Source organism: Orcinus orca, chromosome 13 (genome assembly GCF_937001465.1).
Source record: "Orcinus orca chromosome 13, mOrcOrc1.1, whole genome shotgun sequence".
In the NCBI taxonomy this organism is placed as follows: domain Eukaryota; kingdom Metazoa; phylum Chordata; class Mammalia; order Artiodactyla; family Delphinidae; genus Orcinus; species Orcinus orca.
In genome coordinates this window covers 61,404,498-61,425,835 of record NC_064571.1, presented here as the reverse complement: position 1 = coordinate 61,425,835, position 21,338 = coordinate 61,404,498, and the positions used below count along the sequence as shown (strand labels likewise).

At 44.9% G+C, this 21,338-nt stretch overlaps 1 protein-coding gene and 1 long non-coding RNA gene across 2 annotated transcripts in view; one reads left to right on the top strand and one right to left on the bottom strand.

Moving 5' to 3' along the window:
- Nucleotides 1-731: 731 nt before the first annotated feature.
- On the bottom strand, nucleotides 732-11,284 carry LOC101289532 (cytochrome P450 1B1). Its single transcript, XM_004265043.3, has 3 exons — nucleotides 9,001-11,284; nucleotides 7,386-8,423; nucleotides 732-4,530 (listed from the first exon to the last, which is right to left on the bottom strand). Exons 2-3 carry the CDS (start codon nucleotides 8,420-8,422, stop codon nucleotides 3,942-3,944), a joined length of 1,626 nt encoding a protein of 541 aa, XP_004265091.1. The 5' UTR covers nucleotide 8,423; nucleotides 9,001-11,284; the 3' UTR covers nucleotides 732-3,941.
- Nucleotides 8,366-21,338, top strand: part of LOC125960932 (uncharacterized) — a 52,267-nt gene continuing 39,294 nt past the window's right edge. Inside the window, exon 1 of the long non-coding RNA XR_007471126.1 lies at nucleotides 8,366-8,456. This is a non-coding gene — a long non-coding RNA (uncharacterized LOC125960932). The remainder of the gene's footprint in view (nucleotides 8,457-21,338) is intronic.

Sequence of the window (21,338 nt, the reverse complement as noted above, 5' to 3'; positions counted from 1 at the left end):
TCAAGGAAAAGGACTGGTATGCTGCTGAGGGGGAAAAATATGTCCTGCATTTTTTAGATGAAGCAGAAATATAAGGTCAGAATCTTAAAATCTCAATCTATTCAATCTCTCAAAATTAGAAATTAATTGCCACTTTGCCAGGTGTTTGCCACTGATATTTAACTTCTGAGTTGGTTCTTATAAATTCAAAAATGTTACCACTTATATGTGGAATCTAAAAAATAAAACAAGTGAATGTATATAACAAAACAGAAACAGACTCACAGATACAGAGAACAAACTAGTGGTTACCAGTGGGGAGAAGGAAGGGGGGAAGGGCAAAATAGGGGTTGGGGATTAAGAGGTACAAACTACTATGTATAAAATAAATAAGCTACAAGGATATATTGTACAACACAGGGAATATAGCTATTATTTTGTAATAACTTTAAATGGAGCATAATCTATAAAGATATTGAATCTATGTACTACGCTGTACACCTAAAACTAATATAATATAGTAAGCCAACTGTATTTCAGTTTTAAAAAATAAGGAGAAATCAAGAATTTGGTAGGAGTCTGGATGTCGAAAGCCTATTTAAAAGAAAAAGGCAAGCTGCCTAAAATGTAGAATGGCCAAAGAAAATATTTACAATGCAACATTTTACGTCAAGCACTTATAAATAGTAGTTGAAATAAATAAATACATTAGACTGTATTTGCTATAACATAAAGTAAAACTTCCTAACAAGATTATGAAAGTGATTTTTATTATTTTGGTAATGGTGTCCTATTACAGGTAATTACAGGTGTAGAATTTTTTAAATTTGGCATATCAAACAGTAAAAGCCACAAATGAATGCTGTGTCCCCCAAATCTATTTCGGTTACAACTATGTATTACAGTTGCTATGTACAGATGGAAAGCATACATGATAAAATACAAAAACAAGAAAAGGTTAAATAAGAAGCTATCCTTGAATTATAAACATCTACTAAAGTATACCTTTGTATTACAAAGTTGTGTCATAGCTAAAAAACATACAAATTAATACATAATGCTGTGCAACTATTTGATCTAATATAGATGTGATATGAAAATATTAAGGCCATAATAGCATTTCACAGGTAAAGGCTAAGTTCTGAGACATGAAAGCTTTTAGATAATCCACAAAACAAACCTGAGACATCTTCCTCTTGTTTTGGAAAAAAAGCAGTTTCCTTACAAAGTCAAAGCTTTAATATATAAATGAAGCATTTAATAAACAATATACTTTAACTATTGTAATAACCTGGATTAGATGTTCTGAGTAAAATGGTGACCAGCAAGTACATTCTTTCTCTGGCAGAAATAATATTAGATTTTCTGATCAAGCTAGCAACCTGATTACCGTAGCCCCCGAATTTGGTTATTTTTATTTGTTTGTTTTTGGTTTTGCTTTCCTTCCTTTAACTGGGTTACAAACATATTAAATAAACCAGGAAATCTCCCACCTTACTTTCTTCTACCTCAGCCCACTGCCGAAAGTGCCAGATGAACCAAGCCTACGGACCTAAAAACCGGCTACAGCACGTCTGGACCCGGTTGACTTAAGCAGGCATCCAGATTGGTACATGATTACTTTTGCTGCCACACCATCTCTCACAGTAAGCAGGCTAGGGCAACGCCAAATTACTGTCTCAGCCCTGCAGGGGGTGGGGTGCAGGGAAGGGTGGGTAACAATGTTTTGAAATAGCCAGTACCCCCCAAATTGAAATGTATTGGGTAAGCCTGATTTCCACAGTTGACTTTAGTGCCTTTAAAAATACTGGCACAGTGTTTTCATATTCAAGAGGTACAGCTGTGAGATTTTATTAATTAAAATTATATCAAATTTTTATTAATAAAAATTCCAAATTATAAAATAGAGTTGCTATGTTGTAGATTTTTTAAAATCTACTTGGGATTCAACACTGGCACGTGGAACATCTTTCTTCTAAATATTCATACTTCAGACTAATTAATTTTGAAGGAGTAGGAGAATGTCTAACCATCTTTCTTCCTTTTCTTTTTATTTTCCACTCCTTTCTCTTACCAGACCCCACAACCATCATACACTCCTCCCTTTATAATTTTGATAAAAAGTTTCCTAAAAGCTTAATGAAATGTAACAAGCAGTAAGCTTTTAGGACACTGCACAACTTCTTTTGGACGTTTGCGAGCAAAAGACTTAAAACTCCAAACTTCACTTTGTACATTGTTAATCTTCCATCACTTTTTTAAAAAGGTTTTCAGGTTATTTACATAAACTGAACATACAGATTTTGTTCAAGCTTTATGTTTTCACAGTTACCAAAGTGACTGCTCGCTGGGTTGGCCATCTTAAATAGTACAACTGATCTGACTGGCTCCACTGAAATGCAATGCAATCCTCCAAACAATCTCCCAAAACTGATTCTGACTTTCCAAAACACAAACACCAATGCTATTTTTTGAAAATCATTTAAAAGAGAAACTAGGTCCATTATAATGGGAATTCCCCCCTTGTTATTTAATAAAGAACATGCAGATAATTCATTGCATTTTTTCGTTATTCCCCAGGCAGACACAGCTTCGATCTCTCTGCCTTTCACAGGCTAATGGTCAGATTTCCAGTAACTTCCTAGAACTCAATAATCAGAATGGCTTTAAAATAAAATTAAAATTTAAGCACGTCAAGAGTTTGGAATTAAAACCTATTAACTAGATCAATTTCAAAAAAGATTCTGTATTGTGAATATAATTTTAATAAGCATGTTGTAAAGTGATAAGGAACACATCTTGCAGATCTAATTTTGAGATTTTTCATTCAAATTTTGGATGAGAGAAGAGACTTTGTTTCAACTTGCTTTCCATGATGTCAAAAACAGTTGATTTAATCAAGTTCATACCATGTATTTGGACCAAAACTGGTTAAATTAGTTGTACTTTTCTATTTGCTGTGACATTATAAAAGATACTTTTCAACCCTTTCTTGACCAAAATAATTAATACTGTTTAATAATAAAATAACTAATACATATTGCTTCTGAATAATTATGTAATATATGTACCTATATTGAACACTACTTGGTGACTTTTTAACCTATGAGATTTACTGAAGTCAGTACATTACAATCACACAACTTAAAGCTTAGCTAAGCTGGTAACTTTTTTTTCTCATGATTGAAATTCTGTACTTTGGCAACCAAGAGCAGTATGACTTCAGCTTGGAATTTTTTACAATTTACACTTTAAAATTCATGAAATCACTGAAACCCACTAAATCAACTGCTATTAATTTCTTTCCAAGGAAATAACTTTATGACTCATCCAGAAAAGTAACAGGAAGCCCATCAGTTGGCAAAAAGATAAATCCATCCATAGATATTAGAGCCTAACCAAGCTATTTTATTGGAAAGGTGAGAAGGGAATTTCTGGTCTTTACTTTTTCCCTTATCACCCCAAATCACATGTCTTACACTGAAATTATTTGCCTTTGCATATTCAACAGTATTTCCTGAAACTTTGCTTAATATGGTTTTCGATGGAGCAGACTTCAGCACATCCATCTTGGATCCCACCCGACAAGGCATGGTTACTAATAGGCCTCTTTATTAGGTAGTTCTGTATACACGCACATGTGTGTTTTAACTCCAAAGAATGCTCCCTCAAGAAATTATGATTACCAACATTCAATATATGTATAAAAATTCTTTGGGTCCTTTAATTCTTTGACTCAAAATAGCTCCTGGAGCTCCTACACAGCCCACTGCTCATGAGATGCCATTCTGAGGACATGTGTACAAAGCACATCATCTGCGGGTCGGTTGGTTTATGCTCATTTTAGAGGCTAATTGAGAAAGTGGCACAGAGGAGCTAGGAAAAAGAAAAGCAAACCTTAATTTTACTCTCCATCCCCCAAGACTTGTGTACTTATAAAATTTCTGCTTGCCTCTGGCTTCTCACTGGCAGTCTTCCTCAGCTTGTAACTTCTGGACAGCACTATCAAGGAGCTCCATGGACTCTCTGAGAGTGACATTGATTTTAAATGACTTGGGTTTAATGGTCAGGCCGTAATTAAAATCCATTTTCGAAGGCTCGTCTGGATTGGCCCTGAAATTGCACTCATGAGCTAGGATGGAGATGAAGAGAAACAGCTGCGTCTTGGAAATCTCTTCCCCGATGCACCGCCGTTTGCCCACTGAAAAAATCATCACACTGCTGGCCAGGTCTTTATTGATGAAGCCATCCTTGTCCAAGAATCGGGCTGGATCAAAGTCTTCTGGGTTAGACCATTTCACTGGGTCATGATTCACGGACCACTGGTTAACAAAAACCACTGTGTCCTTGGGGATGTGGTAGCCCAAGACAGAAGCATTGGCCGTGGTGGCGTGAGGAATGGTGACGGGCACAAAGCTGGAGAAGCGCATGGCTTCATAAAGGAAGGCCATGACGTAGGGCAGGTGCGGTTGGTCGTCCAGGCAGGGCAGCCGGTCCCTACCCACCACTTGATCCAGTTCTGCCTGTACCCGAGCCTGCACTTCCGGATACCTGTTTGGTTTTTAATGCAGAGAGAGAAAATAAGTCAGGAACACTAATTCTTCTTTCATCTAGAAAGCCCATTACAATTTATTTTAATACCACTCTTCTTTAAACTGGCTATCTGAATCAGAAACTGAATTAAGATTTCCAGCAAAAAAAAAAATCTAAAATGGTTTCCTAATTTATCACTGCATTACAGGATGGAGTTTGTTATATTTCCTGTAATAAGTCTCCCATGGCTCAAGCTCTCTTTCCCATCATAAGTCAAAAAAAGGTCTAAGTTTTCTCAGCCTGAAAAAGCACAACAATGGATAAGGTCGACTTCTCCATGGGGCACAGCAGGGACAGTGCCTAGGACCCACAGCACTTTTGAGGGACTCATGAAAATTCATTTCTTATCAGAAGAAAATAAACTTTTAGGTCAACGAGAATGTTTCAATATATAATTTTAATATATTAATCTTTATACCAATGTAGTCATAAAATTTAATTTAAAAAATTTTTATTGAGTAAGATGTCTACAAAGGCAAAAGCCCCGGGGTCCACAAAAATTTTTTTAAAATGTAACCCTCAAAGTGAGTTCTTCTTTTCTCCTCATCTCCCTAGACAATTCCAGCAGACACACTGTTCTCATTTTATACAAAGATAATTGGTATCCTGAGAGATAAAGCTGCATATCTTCTAAATTTAAAAGCAAATCCCCAATGTTCACGAGATTACGGTACAGATTGTAATACTTATTCACTGTTGCCAATAAAACTAGTACAATCCTTTCGGAAAACAAAGCAAGATCTATAAGGGTAACTCCTCCCCACCCTTTTAAAACCCAGTGATCTAGAAATGTGTTTTCAGGAAATAACTTAGCAGGTACAAAAACATAACCACAATAGCTGAAATTTTAAAAATGCAATCAACATTAAAACACAAGAAATGATTGTACATAACAATCCGTTACTATGGCAAAATGTTATGTAGCCATAAAAAATTACTAAAATCAAGTTTAAAAGACAGGGAAATGTCCACTACAGTGAGTGGAAATGTCAGAAGTCAAAACATTTGTAAATAATTCTTGCGAATCTGAAAAAAAAAATTAAGCACACGTGGTGAAATTATGGGTGATTTTAAAAATCGCCTCTTTAGCTTCATACTTCAGGGGTCTGCAAACTTTTTCATAAAGGGCCAGATAGTATATATTTTAGGATTTGTGGATCAAACCCTCTGCCTCCCAACTATCCAACTCTGCCTTGTGCTGTAGTGTGAAAGCGGCCATAGACCACACAAGAATGAATGGGCATAGCTGTATTTCCATAAGACTTACATACAAAAACAGGTAATGTAATTTGCCAACCCCTGTCGTATTTTTTCACTAAAAAGAAGAAAAAAGGACTCATTAGCTATACCGAATTGAAAGTGATCCCAAAATTGTTTTACTTCTTTTTGCTGCCCAATTGGGGTACCCGGAGAACGATTTACAATTCGGTTTCTAGTGAAAAAAAGAAAGGCTGTTTCAAAAGATAACATGCTTATCGGGGGATGCAAAGGACTTATTGATCCCATTCTGGAATTGTCTTCTTCCTGACCTGTTATTATTGACTTCTCTTTATTCGATTTCTGCCCCTCCCCCATATGTGTTTCCATGATATTAATACTGAAAAGTGATTTTAAATATAACCAAAAAAAAGAAAGAAAGAAAAAAAAGAAGAAGGATTTGTGAAAAGCAGTTGTACAGTACATAAGGAAATATAGGATTCTAATGCAGTGGATTCTAACAACAAAAGAAGTTGTTTTTACCTTCCAGTTTCTAGGGGGCCAGCAAATTCAGCTTCTCCTATCGCTTTCCTGTGCGCCAAGAAATTGCACAACCAGGATTTCTGGTCTCTCAAGGCAATCAAGAGTTGCCTTGAATGAGACATTTACCCCTGGGGTAAGGTTGCCAGATAAAATACAGGCTGCCCAGTTAGACGTGAATTTCAGATAAACAGCGGCTAATCTTTTAATATAACTATGTCCTATGTAAATTTTATTTTTTATTTGCTCAATCTGGGGATACCGGGGACCTGTTTAATTCGTGCGTGTACAAATTTAGCAGAGGTCCGCGACTGGGGTCCAACTAACCGAGCCGAGCCCAAGGATCCTAGAGGGCTGCAGGTGCCTCCCGGATAACCAGTTTGCCTTTCTAGATGCCGCTCTGCGCTCGGTACAGTTACTGCTTCTCCCATTCTTTACACTGACACTTCTAGCGCGGCGGGTTTAGAAACCCAGCACAATCCGCTGGTTTCTGGCCGCTTTCCCGAAGTTTCGGATTAGCAGTCCGTGAGGCCCGACCGCCAATCGCTACCTTTGCCGGTGTACAAAGCCCTGACGAGAGGTTGGCTTTTGGCTCCAGGGCCGGGCGGCTTCCGATCCGCGCTGAAGACTGGCCGAGCGGATTAGGCTGCTGTGTTTATTTAACTTTTTTTTTTTTTTTACTGCGCTGCCCTTTCCTTCGGAACCGTTCCAAATTTGCTTCTCCTGTGCCAGTGCGGGAGATCGGGGATGATCATTGGGCACTGAAAAACAACTCTTGCTTTTCCAAGGGGTTTCACACAAATTTGCCCCCCCTCGGAGCCGGTAGCGACAAGATCAGAGATGCGGAGCCTTCCGGGCGCCGCTGGGTGGGGCGGGCGTGCGCACCCATCTCGGCCAGCACCGCGCCTTCCTGAGTCGCGCTTTCCGGACGCGGTCTCAGATTTGGGAGGTTGGGACCTGGAGCGAAACCCCAAACCCTCCCTGCGCGCTAGTCGCGACCTCAGCATATTCTAATTCCATTCTGCCTTTTACAGAGGAGGGGAGGAAGGCCATCCCAAGCCTCCTGGAGGCTTTACCTGGTGAAGAAGACGAGCAGCCACTGCAGCGCGGTGGAGAGAGTATCCTGGCTGGCGCCGAAGATGTCTGTGACGGTGGCCGGCACGTACTCTTCGTCCAGCCGCGCGTCGCCAGAGCCCGCGGCAGCTTCCTTTCCTGCCGAGAGCATGAAGGCGTCCATCATGTCGCGGGGAGCGGCCCCGGGCCGAAGGCTTTCACGGTGCCTCAGGAACTTGTCTAGGACGAAGCTGCTGAAGTTGCGATTGAGCGTCTCGAATTCACGGAAGGCAGTGCGCACAGGGTTGGGGAAGCGCTGCAGCCAGGGCAGCACGTCCACCAGGCTGCCCGCGCCCACCGTGCGCCCGAACTCCTCGTTGTGGCTGAGCAGCTCTCGGAACTCGGCGTCGTCGTGGCTGTAGCGGCAGCCGAAGCACACGGCGCTCATGACGTTGGCCACGGCCACCACGGTCAGCGGCCGCGGGTCGAGAAAGGCGCCGCCCGCGCTGCCGCGCACCAGCAGCTCCACCAACTCCCGCGCCTCGCCCAGCACGTGGCCCTCTAGCACCCGGCGGCCGCGCGGCTGGCGCGTGGAGAAGGCTCGCATCGTGCTGTACGCCGCGCGCCGCTGCGCCTTCCAGCTCTCCGAATACTGGCCGAAAGCCAGGCTGCGGCCACCAGACACCACGCGGAAAGAGGCGAAGGGCGGCCGGTCGGCGAACGCGGCGCCCTGCTGCACCAGGGCCTGGCGGATGGCGCGCTCGCCGTTCAGCACCACCACCGGGCAGCTGCCCAGGCGGATCTGGAAGACGTCGCCGTAGCGCCGCGCCAGGCGTGCGAACGAGACGTGAGGCGCCGGGCCCATTGACGCCGCATTTCCGATCAGCGGCCAAGCGAAGGGACCCGGGGGCGCGGACCCCGGCTGCCGCCGCCGCTGCCTCAACAGCCACTGGCCCACGTGCACCGCGGCCAGTACCGAGAGCAGCAACAGGAGCATGGTCTGCTGGGCCGACAGAGGGATAGGCGGCAGATGATCGTCCGGGCTGAGGCTGGTGGCCATGCTGGGGAGAGAAGGGCGAAGGCGTGACACTCAGGTAGGCAGAGAAAGGGGCGGGCGCCCTACGCCCCTACCCCCGGCCTCGGGCTACCGTGCACTGTTGGGTAGGGAGGGGGTCGTGCGTAGGTCAGGTCAGGGCTAGCTCACTGGAGACGCCGCTGAAGACGCCTCTTGCCATTCTAAACCTATTCCCCAAAAGCGAAGGGAAGGGTCGTGTTTCTACCTCTCTGTGACCCAGACTCCCCCCGACCCCGCCCCAGCCGCGTAACGGTTCCTGCAATTCAAGGCCTTGATGACTTTTCTCTCGGGGAAGGACGCTCAAGCCAGCGAGAGGGAAGGGAGGTCGTACGCTCGGGGCGTGGAGGCGCTCCCACCGAGAGCGCAGGGAGGTGCTTAGGCTGTGTCCCGGGGAAACTGTGCGGCCTCGATCTGGGGTGACTGCGAGGAAGAGTGCATCAAGGCTGTGGCGCTCAGTTCCCTCTAAGTGCCTACCACCCCGGCCCCTGCGCCCCCCGTCACCCCTGATCTGCGAGAACCCATCACAAGAGGCCGCAGGAACGCGGCTCCGCTGACAGACTGACCTGCAAGGCGGCGCGGTTTCCAGCAGCGCCAGACGGCCGGCTCCGAGGACGGATTGGGGCCTTTGTGGGATTCAAGACCGCAACCTAAGTGTCTCCAGGAAGTCGGAGGCCCGCCCTAGACACCTGTTGCCAGGTCTGGGAACTTCAGCGCCCACTCTGGAGTCTCTAGGCGTCGTCAGAGCCAGAGGCGCTTGGATTGGGATGGGGGCGGAGAAAGGTGTCTTCTTTGCAGAGCCCCGCTGCACCTGGGCCTCGGCAAAGTCAGGGTTTTCTCAGGGCGTGGGGATTGAGACTGCGGTCGATGAACAGAGTCAATTCCCAGCCCCCACGCCCCCCGCACGACTCTGACAGCTGGCGTCGCACAGGCGTGGCCCGTTTGCACAGTCACTAGGGAGAGTCAAAACGCGCCATCCCGCTTCTCTCTTTTTTAAGGTCTGTGTTGGGGAGGAGGCAGCGGGACCTGACGGGGGCGGGGCTTGCGGGGGGCGGGGCGCGCCGGGACAGTCCAAGCCTCTCGGACTACAGCTTGGGTCGCCGCGCGCGCGGGTAGTCACGCGAGGCGGCCCCGGAGCGCCCCGACGGCCTTGGCGCAGTAGCTGGCGGCTTTCCTGGAAGCACCGGTGTGAACTTTTCGTTTGCCCAAAAACCACTCTTCCTCGCAGTCACCCCAGATCGAGGCCGCACAGTTTCCCCGGTGCCTGAGCACCTCCCTGCGCTCTCGGTGGGAGCGCCTCCACGCCCCGAGGGTACGACCTCCCTTCCCTCTCGGTGGCTTGAGCGTCCTTCCCCGAGAGAAAACCGCTCGAGATGCTTGGGCGCCAGAACGGGGAAAGGAAACCTGTCAGTTTGGAAAAGCAAGTTCGGTTGTGGTAGCGGTTTGCCTTACTGCATCCCGAATTGTTTTATTTTTATTTTAACGTTCTCGCAAGCAAATCGGCCGGTCATGTCAGTTTTGACATGACCACGGCGAGATCGAGAATCCCTGAAGGACGCCGCTCCCCCGCCCCGGGGCCCAGAGTGTCCTTGGCACACAAAGGCCAGCTAGCGCTGGCGCACCGCAGCTGGCCCCAAGGTTTCCCTCGTAGAAACTCCTCCAGGTGGCGCCGCCCACTGGAGAGCGCGGGGCAACGCTGGCCGCGTCGGAGGCCCTGGCGCCCGGCGGGGGAGCCAAGCTGGGACGAACACTGGAGAGAGGAGGGGAGGGAGGGCACTCTGAAGATTCCTGGAGGGAGGAGGCGGGGGGTGGGGGGTAGAAGAGGAGGAGGCCAATCTCCGCGCGCCTGCGAACTTTATTGGGTTGAAAAATCTCTTCTGCTGTCGCCTCCCCCTTGCGTGCGGAGCTGTGCCTTGCGTGCGCCGCTTCTGGAAAGTCGGCTCCACTGATGTCCCTCGGCGCTTCTCACGGCACCTGACACGCCGAGGCAGCGGCGGGGGCGGCGGCCGAGGGCGGGGCGCGGACCGCCACCACCCTCCGCGGCGCACGCACAGCCGCGCCCGCCCGGGCCGCCACCCGAAGGCCGGATCTGGGCTCGCGTTGCTCTCGGAGTGGGGACTCTCTTGTCAAAGGGGAAGCCCAAGGCGCTTGGGGCCGCGGTAGCTTCCCCGGCCGCGGCGCCCTTTCCAGTCGGCTAGTACAAAGTATTTTAAAGACCCGAGAGAGAAATGGTCTTTTCTCCAAGGTTGGGGAAAGGACGAGCCCGGAGAAAGGGTGGGTTGTATAGTAGTTACCCAGGTAGGAAGTGTACTTCCGAGCCTCCGGGGTTATCAAGTGTAAGTAAAGAAGTTGGGCGTTTACCACGTGACAGCCCTGTGCTTTTTGAGCTTTACCGGCGCTGCGAATCTCTATTGTTTCCCGGTTTACAGTTGAGGAAACGGGTTCAGAGAGATTATATGACTTACCCAAGATCACACGCACTATAGTAATACATTTACAATCAAACGATATAATCTTAAATGATTTCTCTTTCCAAGTAAATGATTGAAATGCTTGCATGGGCAAAGTGGGGCGGTTTTCTACCCTCCCACCCTCCCTCCTGCTAGCTAGTAAGAAGTGGAGTCAGAATTTGAACCCACGAAGTCGCACTCCAGATCGATCATACAAGTTTACGCGGAAGGAAATCCTCAGATAAAAGGCACAAATGCCTTCTTTCCTACCCGCCTTAAAAAAAAAAAAAAATCAGCTGGGCAGATTTTTTTTAGTAGTTTCTGGGGTGTTTTGCTTTGTTTTGTTTTACAGAATAGAGGATTCTGAGGATCCTAAAGAAATAGTATGCTAACCTTCTGCAGGTGAATTGGTTTTGAATGAGGGAGGCCTGCTTCATAGCTGACTTTGGAATAACTGGTTAAATTTTAAAGAAAAATAAAGGGGCATCTTAAGAGTCTGACTTACTGAAAGGTTGAAACCAACATTAAAATATCTTATCTGATAAGAAAATGACTTTTTGTAAAATTCTCCATTCAGTAGCTTTTGAGAGGTTCTCTGGAAATGACTTTACACTTCATGATGGGGTACTCAGTTGCGTAAGGAAGTTAGTTTTTGAGCAACTGAGTAAATAAGCATTGGTTTCCCAGGGCTGTGCTGGCATATATAACCTTTGAAATGAATTTTGTAGCAACCTTACAATATCCAGCTTTAGTATGACCTTTGTCTAATCATTCAAGACTGTCACAATGTATCAGTCTCTTACTAGACTTCAGTAGATAAGAACTGTGTATGGGCTAATGCCAATTTTGAGCTATCGACATTCCTGAAAGCTTTTATCACAGTATCTCTACCAGAATCAGACGGATGGCGGTGCTTTTAAACCAAGTAAATTTCTATCTTAAAAAGTACAAACAAAGCTGTTCCTAAGATCTCCTGTTTAATTCCTGAATAATGTCATATAGTTTTTAGTAAACTAGATACATACCTTTCTGCCACAGCAAATAGTTCAAGCAAACCCTCCTCCAAGCCATAATGCCTTGGGCTCAGCACTTGTAGGACATGCCTTCAAAAGACAGAGGAACCAGTTGGGCAAATGCTGTCAGAAAGATAGACCTTATCAATTATGACAAGCCGAAGCCAAAATGACTGGCTATCGTAACGCTGGGCCTCAGGTTGTCCCAGGCTTTGCGGTGTAGACTTCTGTCAGAGGGTCCATCTGGTACCTGATGAAAACGCAGGGTAAATCCAAAGCGGCCTGTGGGTACCCCCGATCCAGCTCATGGTGGAGCCCTCACTCTAGTGAAAATCCACACCAGGCTTTTAAGTTATCTCAGTTCCTCAACCAAAGCCAGTGGCTGAGGCCTAGGGATCTCCTTTCAGTCAACAACACACAATATGGGGATTTTGCCTTCCCAAAACTCAAATTTGAATTGTTTGGTACAAATAACTTTCCAAAGAACAGCTAAGCTAGAGAGATAGTTCAAAGCAGAGGTTTAAAATACCCTGTATTGTATTGATTCCACAGAACAGAAATCCAGCTGAAGCTTGTTTAAGCAGGACAGGAATGCACTGGCTCATGTGCAGGGAAGGATAATGGTGGTACCTCACAGGATGGAAGGACTTGGGGCTGCTCGCCCCACTGTCTAGTATGCTGGTCTCTGTTTGAGCTTCGTTCCAGATACTCTCTCCATGTAGCGGGAAAGCTGGTCATGGGCAGCCTCAAATTAACCACCCCAAGAGAAAGAGAATATGTCTCTATCAAGGTCATGACCCAGGCCACTGGAAGAGCTCTGTTGTTCCAGGTTGGCATCAGGCCACCCTTGTGGCCAAAGGGCTAGTTCTGTTTTCAGAAAAAGAGAGATGGGGGTGGGGAGAACATGCTAGGAAACCAAAGATAAGAGTACCCTCAGTCCTCATGCATCCCACTTCTGTCCATCAGTCCCTTTTGGGTCAGTCCCAAAATAATAATAAATTAGCACATGAGACAGGTACCTTGTGCCTGGAACCCGTAGCCAAGAAAGCTCAGCCTTATGGGTTTTCTTCATGGGATTTCTCTCTAGCATAATCCCTGTGTCGATTTTATGGCTAAGCAATGTGCTCTACAGTGGAGTGGAAGCAGCAATCTCTGGCAAGTCTGACATGTGGGATGGGCAAGAATCAGCAATCAGACACGTGCTAGGAGGCAGAGAGACAGGAAGAAGGAGACACACCAAGTGGCTGCAGTGACTAAGGACATGGCAGAGGGGAGAGCTGTGGATACTGCACAGCTCCAGTATCCTAGAGCTTAAATATGTGAAGGGGAATTGAGAGGACAGAGGAGCTGATACCAAAACCCTGTGATCCAGCTGACTTGCTTCTGCATCCTTCTTCCTGGTAATACACAGGCTGAGAACCACAGCGCTAAAAATACATCTTATTTCATCTCATCTAAGCAGCTATCATTTATAGGATGCACCATTATTTTCTGTACTACTATAAAGGCTACAGGACTGCCAATTGTAATTACACCATTTGTTGTAAGACGTATTTTGATTTCAGACACGTTAAAATGGGTTTTTTTAAAGTGTGTTTTAGAGTCAGCAAAGCACAATGCATGTGAGCAACGATCCTCTGGATTCTCTGCCTTTGTATTAAGCCGTGGTGGCCCTGAGGTTTCTCAGATGGGGTAGTCCCAGGAGCGTGACCTTCCAAAGCCATCTCCCCTGCCTTTTATATTATTTGATATGGATAATTGATGTTTTCTCAATCCTATGTAAAGTGTGGGTATAAGTAGCTTTGGAAGATTTTGCTAATTTTATCAACCTAAATATTGGGTTGGCCAAAAAGTTCGTTCTGGTTTTTCCATAATCTTATGGAAAAAAAACAAACTTTTTGGCCAACCCAATAAATCTAAGAAGAAGATAGGCTCTTGCTAATTCAGTGTAGCTTAAGACAAGTTTCTTAGCCCTCCTCCCCTTCCAACCTGATTGCCCCATGAAGCTCTTTCCATATAGTCTGGTATTAGTGAAAGCCACAAAGCTATACTGTATTATTGTAGTTTCCCACCAAAATACTTTCACGTGTATTTATTAGAAGTAAAGGGGCATCAGTGTCTGCAGTGTACTTTCAAATGGTTCAAGGAAAAAAGACAAAGTGGGGGTAGGGAGAGAGAAGAAAATGATAAAGCAAACGTGGTAAAATGTTCATAATTGGAGAAGTTGGGTAAATGAAAGTTCTTTGTGACGTTCTTGCAACTTGTCTGTAAGTCTGAAACTATATCAAAATTAAAGTTACTACAAATAACAACATAAGAACGTAAGAAAGAAATATCTTCATAACATGATGATCTTTCATTATCCTTTTACTGAGAGTCTCTTAGAAGAAAGGACCATGAAAAGAATCTGGATTGCTATGTCGTTCAATGTCCCCACGATATGTTGCTGTTAGGAGTTCAAGGCTAAGAAAAAGTCTGTGCTCAGTTAACAGTAGTTTTCCTCAGCACTACCTGGTAGCACCTTTACCTTCTTTGTTGCCTTTGCTCTTGGAATGGTTCAAGTGTATCTGTCTTTTATTGTAAGCCTCCTTCAATTCCTTTTGAGAAGAGGAGGAATATAAGATGCAGACAATACCTGCTCTTTAGCTTCATTGTGTCCTTGTTTTAAGGAGATAATCCACTTCCAGTTTGAGGTACTTCATCAATGTAGCAAATGGTCCTGTTGTCTAAAGGCTTCTTCCTGCTTCTTTTAGTTTCCTTCCTTCCCTGCCTTTTGTCTTCCCCTGGCTCTTCCTTCTTCCCTCTTCCTTGTCTCCCATTCGCTTTCGTTCTCCCTTTCCTTGAGTCCACTTCTACCTCTTCCTCAACTGCACTGGCTGGGAGACCCCCACTCTTTTCTCTGCTTTCCATTGTCTCCCTTTCTCTCTCCATCCTCCTGCTGATCTTCTGCCTCTCACAGAAGAGTAAAGATTAGGGGCAAAGGAGACAAGAGAAGTGGGAGTGAAGAAAGGAAGAACAGGGGTCAGGGAGCCAGAACAACTAAGGAAAGAAAAGGGGGCAAAATATCAAACACCAAGGCTGAAAGACAACCTCAGTGATCATTTAGTCTAGTCGCTCAGCCACCATCTGAGTCCCTCCTGCGCCATATTTGTGGATGAAGCATTCACTAACTCAGTTGATGCTTTGCTTTAAAGCACTTCATCCCTTCTTTCAAAGCGAACACTATCATACTGCATTCTTACAGAGGATTTTGTCTAACCATATGCTGCCATGAATTAGCTCTCCCACCTTCCCTTTCAAGAATCAAAACCGGTTTGATTTGGGAATCTTTTCCTTTCCAAATGAAATAGAGATGCAGTACTTGACATTCTTGGTGTTTGTAGATATTGCCCTATGTATTCCCTTTAAAACCCCAATCTAGTTTGTAAAAAGATGGTGACGCATGTAAATAAGGCATCAATGACACTCAAAAATGATAATAATAGACAGCACTGTTTCTATAGGAAGGGAGGGGATGCCAGGTCTGTGGTTGCTTTTGCAAATATGTTCCACAGGCTCCAACTACCACCCCCGTCCACTTCCTGAAATTCACCTTTGTAGCAGTGGAACTGAGGGGCTGCTGTCCTCTACTTTGGTCAACAGAGAAAAACTTTACTTTCCTAATTCTTTGTTCAAGCACAGAAAATCTTTACGCAGATAAAGGATGTTGTTTTTCATTTTATTTCACAAAAATAAATATTTACCAGGTTACCAAGAAAATGCATAAAGCAACAGTAAGTACCAGGAAAAAAAAAAAGACAGAATGTACATTTGGGTTCAGCTAAGTCACAGTGTCTAGCCAGGACATGTTGACTGGTACAGCTTCCAGACTTGGGACGGATTCTTGGTTGAGCATCCAGGTTCCAGTCTTCTTTCTCTCCGTTAACTCTTATTTTTTAGGGTTAGATCTATATTCCCTTACAGGTTTTCTTCTCTTTCCACAAAGGGACAAAAATTCAGATCAAAAACTGTAGTCACATCCAGGGCTTGAGAAAATAATTGGTGGTTAAATAGCGAAAGCAGTTATTCCTACCCTACACATTCCCAAAAGAGAACACGAGGGCTGGATAATTATACATTGGCTTTTTGACCATCAACCCCCAGCAGGATTTTTCCATCCTACTGCTGAAGTGTTGATTTCTCAACACTGTCCTGTCGTGTTGTTGGACTGCTCTGGTTAGAAAGCTCTGAATGTTAGGAGGTTCTTTCCAACATTAAGAAAGAATCTGGAGTGAATGCTCTTGTCTTCTGCTGAACTTAAAGCTTCCGTTTGAAGTAACATAAACCAAGACTAGTTTCCCTTTCACGCAACAGCCATTCATGTGTTTGAAGATGGCTCTTGTGCTGCCACTGAGCCATCCTCCCATCAACTAAGAAATGCCCCAGTTCTTTCAATCATTCTTTGAATAACTTGATTTCTAGTACTTAATCCAGGTTATCTGTGCCTTCTAGACAAAGCAATTCTTCAATATGCCTAAGTGTGTACCTGAAACTAAACACAATACCCCAAAGGTGACATCCTGTCCAGCCCAGAGAGATGTGGTTACTTCCCACAGTGTTTCTTTTAATGCAGACTAAGTTTGGGGACTATTTTAAGGTATCTGCATCCACTGTTGTACCAAACTTGTGATGAACTAAAGTCTTTATCTTTTAAGACTTAAAACCATTCTGAGTCTTTAATTGCACGTATGCAATTGATTTAAAAAAACTAAATATGAGATTTTACATTTATTCCTATTAAACATATCTTGAAGCTTCCAGCCCATGGAGGCCATGTTGATACTGTCATGGGCTCTGAGGGCCAGAGACCAGAACAGGAGCAGGAAAATAATATGGGGAAAGCAAGTCTAGTGGCCAGGTGACCACTGGCCTCTGGACTACTTCTAGGCCCAAAATCTTTGGACTATGCTTTATATTATATATCCACATTATTATACATCCACAGTATTACATATATTTAATATATAATGTTATATATTATACAATTTGTATATATTATTTGTCTCTTTTGTAAATTCTAAAAACACACACATATGGTATATAAACAGACTCTTGTTGCAAAAGATTCAATCAGCATATAAGAACATATAGAAAAATAGGAAAGCCCATACTCCCACCCCTTCTCAGATGTAGCCACAGGAACCATGTGTCTTCCACTTATGTACAGCATATGTTTGTACATATGTATGTATTTTTAATACAAGTGAGATCATACCAAAATTACTGTTCAGTGATTTTTTTTTTCAACTTAACAATTGTCTTGGTGACCTCAACAGAAGGTATAGATCTACTGCATGCTTTTAAACTACTGCGTAATATGACTGTAACATAATTTATTTAACCATTTCTCTTCGATGGTCGTTTGTGTTGTTTCCAACTTATTGTAGACTCCTTTGCAGTGACTTCACTTTTCCGTGCAATTCTCTATACATTTGCAAGTGTTTCCCCAGTGGAGATGCTTGAACCAAGGGGATGTACATTTTAAAGTGTCTCGCTACCACCTCATTGCCTTCCAAGAAGGTGGCCAGTTTGCATCTTGAACCTGGGGTTTTGTACCAAGGAGCACGTGCCAAAATACTTTTCCTTCTACAAAGAACTGTGGCTGTAATTTAGCTTTGCAAATGGAGAATGAAAACAAAACAAAAATATTACTTGTCTTTCAGACCTGTACCTTACTTTAAAGAATATGTATGCTTGTATTCAGATCGTCTCCTCCTCTTGACAGATGAGGGAAATCCCCAGATTAAAGCCAGTAAGACATTAGGGGGAAACATTCAGGATTTTCACATTCTTGTGGAAGACATCACAGAAGCCAGGGTGGGAGAGTGACCTCAGCCCGCCTTGATATCCTCTCTGAGAGGATGACAGTCCTTTACAGGCCCCTGGGCCCAGGCCCAGATGCCTTCTGGGCTTGTCTAATCCTCCAGAGGAGATTAAAAGCAGTAGAGCCAGCGTAACACATCGTTAGGAGTTTGGCTTCTGGAGCCAGGTACTCCTGGGTGTGAGGCCCAGCTCTCTGACTTATCAGCAGTGACCTTGGCCGTGTGAGTTAACTCTTAGCCCAAGTTTCCCCATTTGTACGAGAGGGATAAGGCTACAGAGGGTCGTTGTGAGAATTAAATGAGATATCGTGAGGATACCGATCAGCATAGTTGACTGCAAAGGTTGAGCTCTCAATAGAAGTTAGCCGTTATATTGGAGACACGTGTATGTATGGCTGAGTCCCTTTGCTGTGCACCTGAAACTAGCACAACATTGTTAATCGGCTATCCTCCAATATAAAATGAAAAGTTAAAAGAAAAATGTTAGCCATTATTATTATTGGTACTACTGGTACTACTAGGTCCAGTACTACTGTTGCCCCCTTATTCCTGTCCAATACGTTTAGAGTCACACAAGGACTTGGACCTCACAGGAATAAACATAGTTTGCTTGGTTCCGTGTGAGGCTCCTGGGCTGACGCACCGTCACCCACCTGCCAGCTCCCGGAAGCCTAAGGTGATATGAGCCACCTCCTCGTTGTCTTTCTGAGGCAGCACTTGAGTGGTTAGTAGCGTCCCTCCAGAGCCTGTCAGGGTCCGAATGTGCCTCTACCACCCATAACTGAGTGACTCCAGCGCTGCAAATCTCTGGGTCCAGTTTGCACTTAGGTAAGATGGAGACCATACGGGGACCTATCTGAGGATTAAAGGAGCTAATACCTGTAAGGATTTCAGAACAGTGCCTGGCACCCGGGAGGGGCTCAGACAGTGTCAGCTATGATCATTATTCTGGGGGACGCCATTTGCTACTGCCTTTAAAAGGTCGACCTCAGCACCAACAGCCAGTGTGCGTTTCCTCCAGCTCCCAGAGGGCAGGCACACAGTACTTCTTCTTCACCTCGTTTCACCTCACCTGGACAGGCTCCACTTTAGGACCCTCAGTACAGAGGCAGCTCTTTAGGCAGGAAGATGCCATGTTCCCAAAAGATCCTGGGTGAGGCCATGCGGGGTTCCTTCCTCCAAGCCAGGCTCTGGGCCAGTCCCTCCTGCAGGAATGAGGCTCCGGGACAGCACTCAAGCAACTCGCTGCCAAGGAGAGTTGAGAAAACGCCACTCTACAGAGTGCAAATGGGAGAGGACCCAAGGGAGTGCTGTTGTGGGAGGACCTCCCGGGGATTCTTACAAATGAAGAAATGCTCCCTCGCTTCCCAGAAGATACCGCCTTCTTTCCTCCCAGTACAAATCTGAGTGAAAGTGGACTGTGGGTCAGACCAGGGGCATCCAGAACATCTAATAACCGAAGCAGCTCAGGCCATGTGGGGAGCCTGGACCAAAAGGCAGGGCAAGGAGCCTCTCAGCTCTTCTTTCTTAACTGCCGGGGAGGAAATGCTCCCCTATCCACTGTGGAAAGTCAAATGTGTACTTTGAAGGTGACTAACGTTCCTATTTCCTTTACACGCTGTGCTCAGTCCCTGGTGGCTTATTTATTTTAACGGTTTGATTGCAGAAGAAAGGATTTGATTAAGAAGAAAGGGGCTTATCAGGTTCTGAGCTGTGGCAGCACGCGCTGGGGCCTCTTACCAGGCCCCTTGCTCTCTGTCCGCCGTTTCAGGGAGCATCTGATGCAGTCACCTAAGCTCCCAGGTTGCCAGTTACCCAGTGGAATAGCTGGGGCTCTGGGGTAAAATGGAAATCTACTTCCCCAGCAAGAACACATGAGACGCTCTGGACTAGCGGGAATCCTCGTTTCTGTGCTCTCCTACTGCTGGGCTCTGAGTACGATACCTGAGGCTCCCTGAGGCAGATCAGAGAGGTGAAAGTCAGGTTACACGTATCATTTCATTTAACAAGGAATAACCACTCCAACGATTTTGAGTGCCATGTGCAGAGCACCATGCCCAGCGAAACGGGAGGACGATCCTTCCCTCGGACGTTACAGTCATAAGGCTGGGCCCATGGCCCATACTCCTCTACCCTCTTAAAGCACCGAACACCACAAAGCAAGTTGGGACAGAGAGAGGAAAGGAGTTAATATTCCCTCCAAGTGCCATGCACTGTGTTCTGGGCTTTACATCTACTACTTCATTTACTTCTGATCATCCTGAAAGTATAGCTATTGTTAGCCTACCTTATGTCTAAGAGGATTAAGGTTCAGGGACAAGGAACTATTTGCCAAAAGTCTCACGGGTTGCAAGTGAAGGGGTCAAGATTTGAACCCACGTCAGCAGGTTCCAAAGCCTATCCAGACCACAGCGGTAAACACTCCTTAACTGATTGCCTATGGTCATGAATTATACAGAAGCCCCTCCCTTCTAACTCTACACTGAGTGTACTCTTCTCTGGCACTAGCATGCCTGTTAAGGACCTGGGTGATCCCAAGCCTCTGCCCCTCTCCCCCACTCCCCCAGGAGGCCAGGACCCCAACAGGCAAAGCCATCTTGGTTTCAGTGCGAGATGCGATTCAAACCTGCCCTCTCCCCTCCCGGTGGAGAATACCTCTGGTATCTGTCCTGCACGGTTCAATCTCTGTAATTTACAATCCAGTCTTGGGAGGGTTTCGAAAAATTTCCTTTAAAACAGTGGCTGGGACATGCAGAGAACTGGAATGCAGCCTCCACATGGGCTCCATGACTAGATCTGCTACATTCAAATGCATTATATTGAACTTACTATAAAATTCACGCTATTCCAAACTCCCAGAAATGATAGTTTTATTTAGAAGTAAGTGAGCAAAGAGATGACTTCACAGGCCCAGTGCCAAAGTCTTAGCTCAGTGCTTCTCAAATGTTTTGTTTTCAGGACCTCTTTATACTCTTAAAAATTATTACAGAACCCAAAGAGCTATTGCTTAGTCTAAGTTATATCTAACAGTATTTACAGTTTTAGAAATGAAAATGGAACAAAGTTTTAAATATTTATTCATTAAAAAATAATAAACCTAATACATGTTAACAGAAACAGCATATTGAAAAATATCTAAATTTTCCAGAACGAAAAATATTTAGTAGGAGTGGCATTGTTTTACATTTTTACAAATCTCTTTAATTTCTGATTTAACAGAAGACACATGAATACTCATATCCGATGCTGCATCCAATCTGTAGTGATATCAGATGTCATGTAGCCCCTGAAAGACCGCTGGTAGACTTGGGTTTGTTTTTTTTTTTTCACATTCACATAACTTTCATTACAGTATATTGTTATAATTCTTCTATTTTCATTATTAATTATTCTTGTTAATCTCTTACTGTGAGACCCCTGGTAAACTTGTGAGAGTAGAACAGGGAGAAAGGCAAAGAATATCTTATGACCATGGTTTTAACCTTGTGGATTTCCTGAGAGGGTCTCAGGGACAACCCACCCTCCCAAGAAGTCCCTGGACCACATTTTGAGAACCATTTTTTGAGACAGATCCATCCAG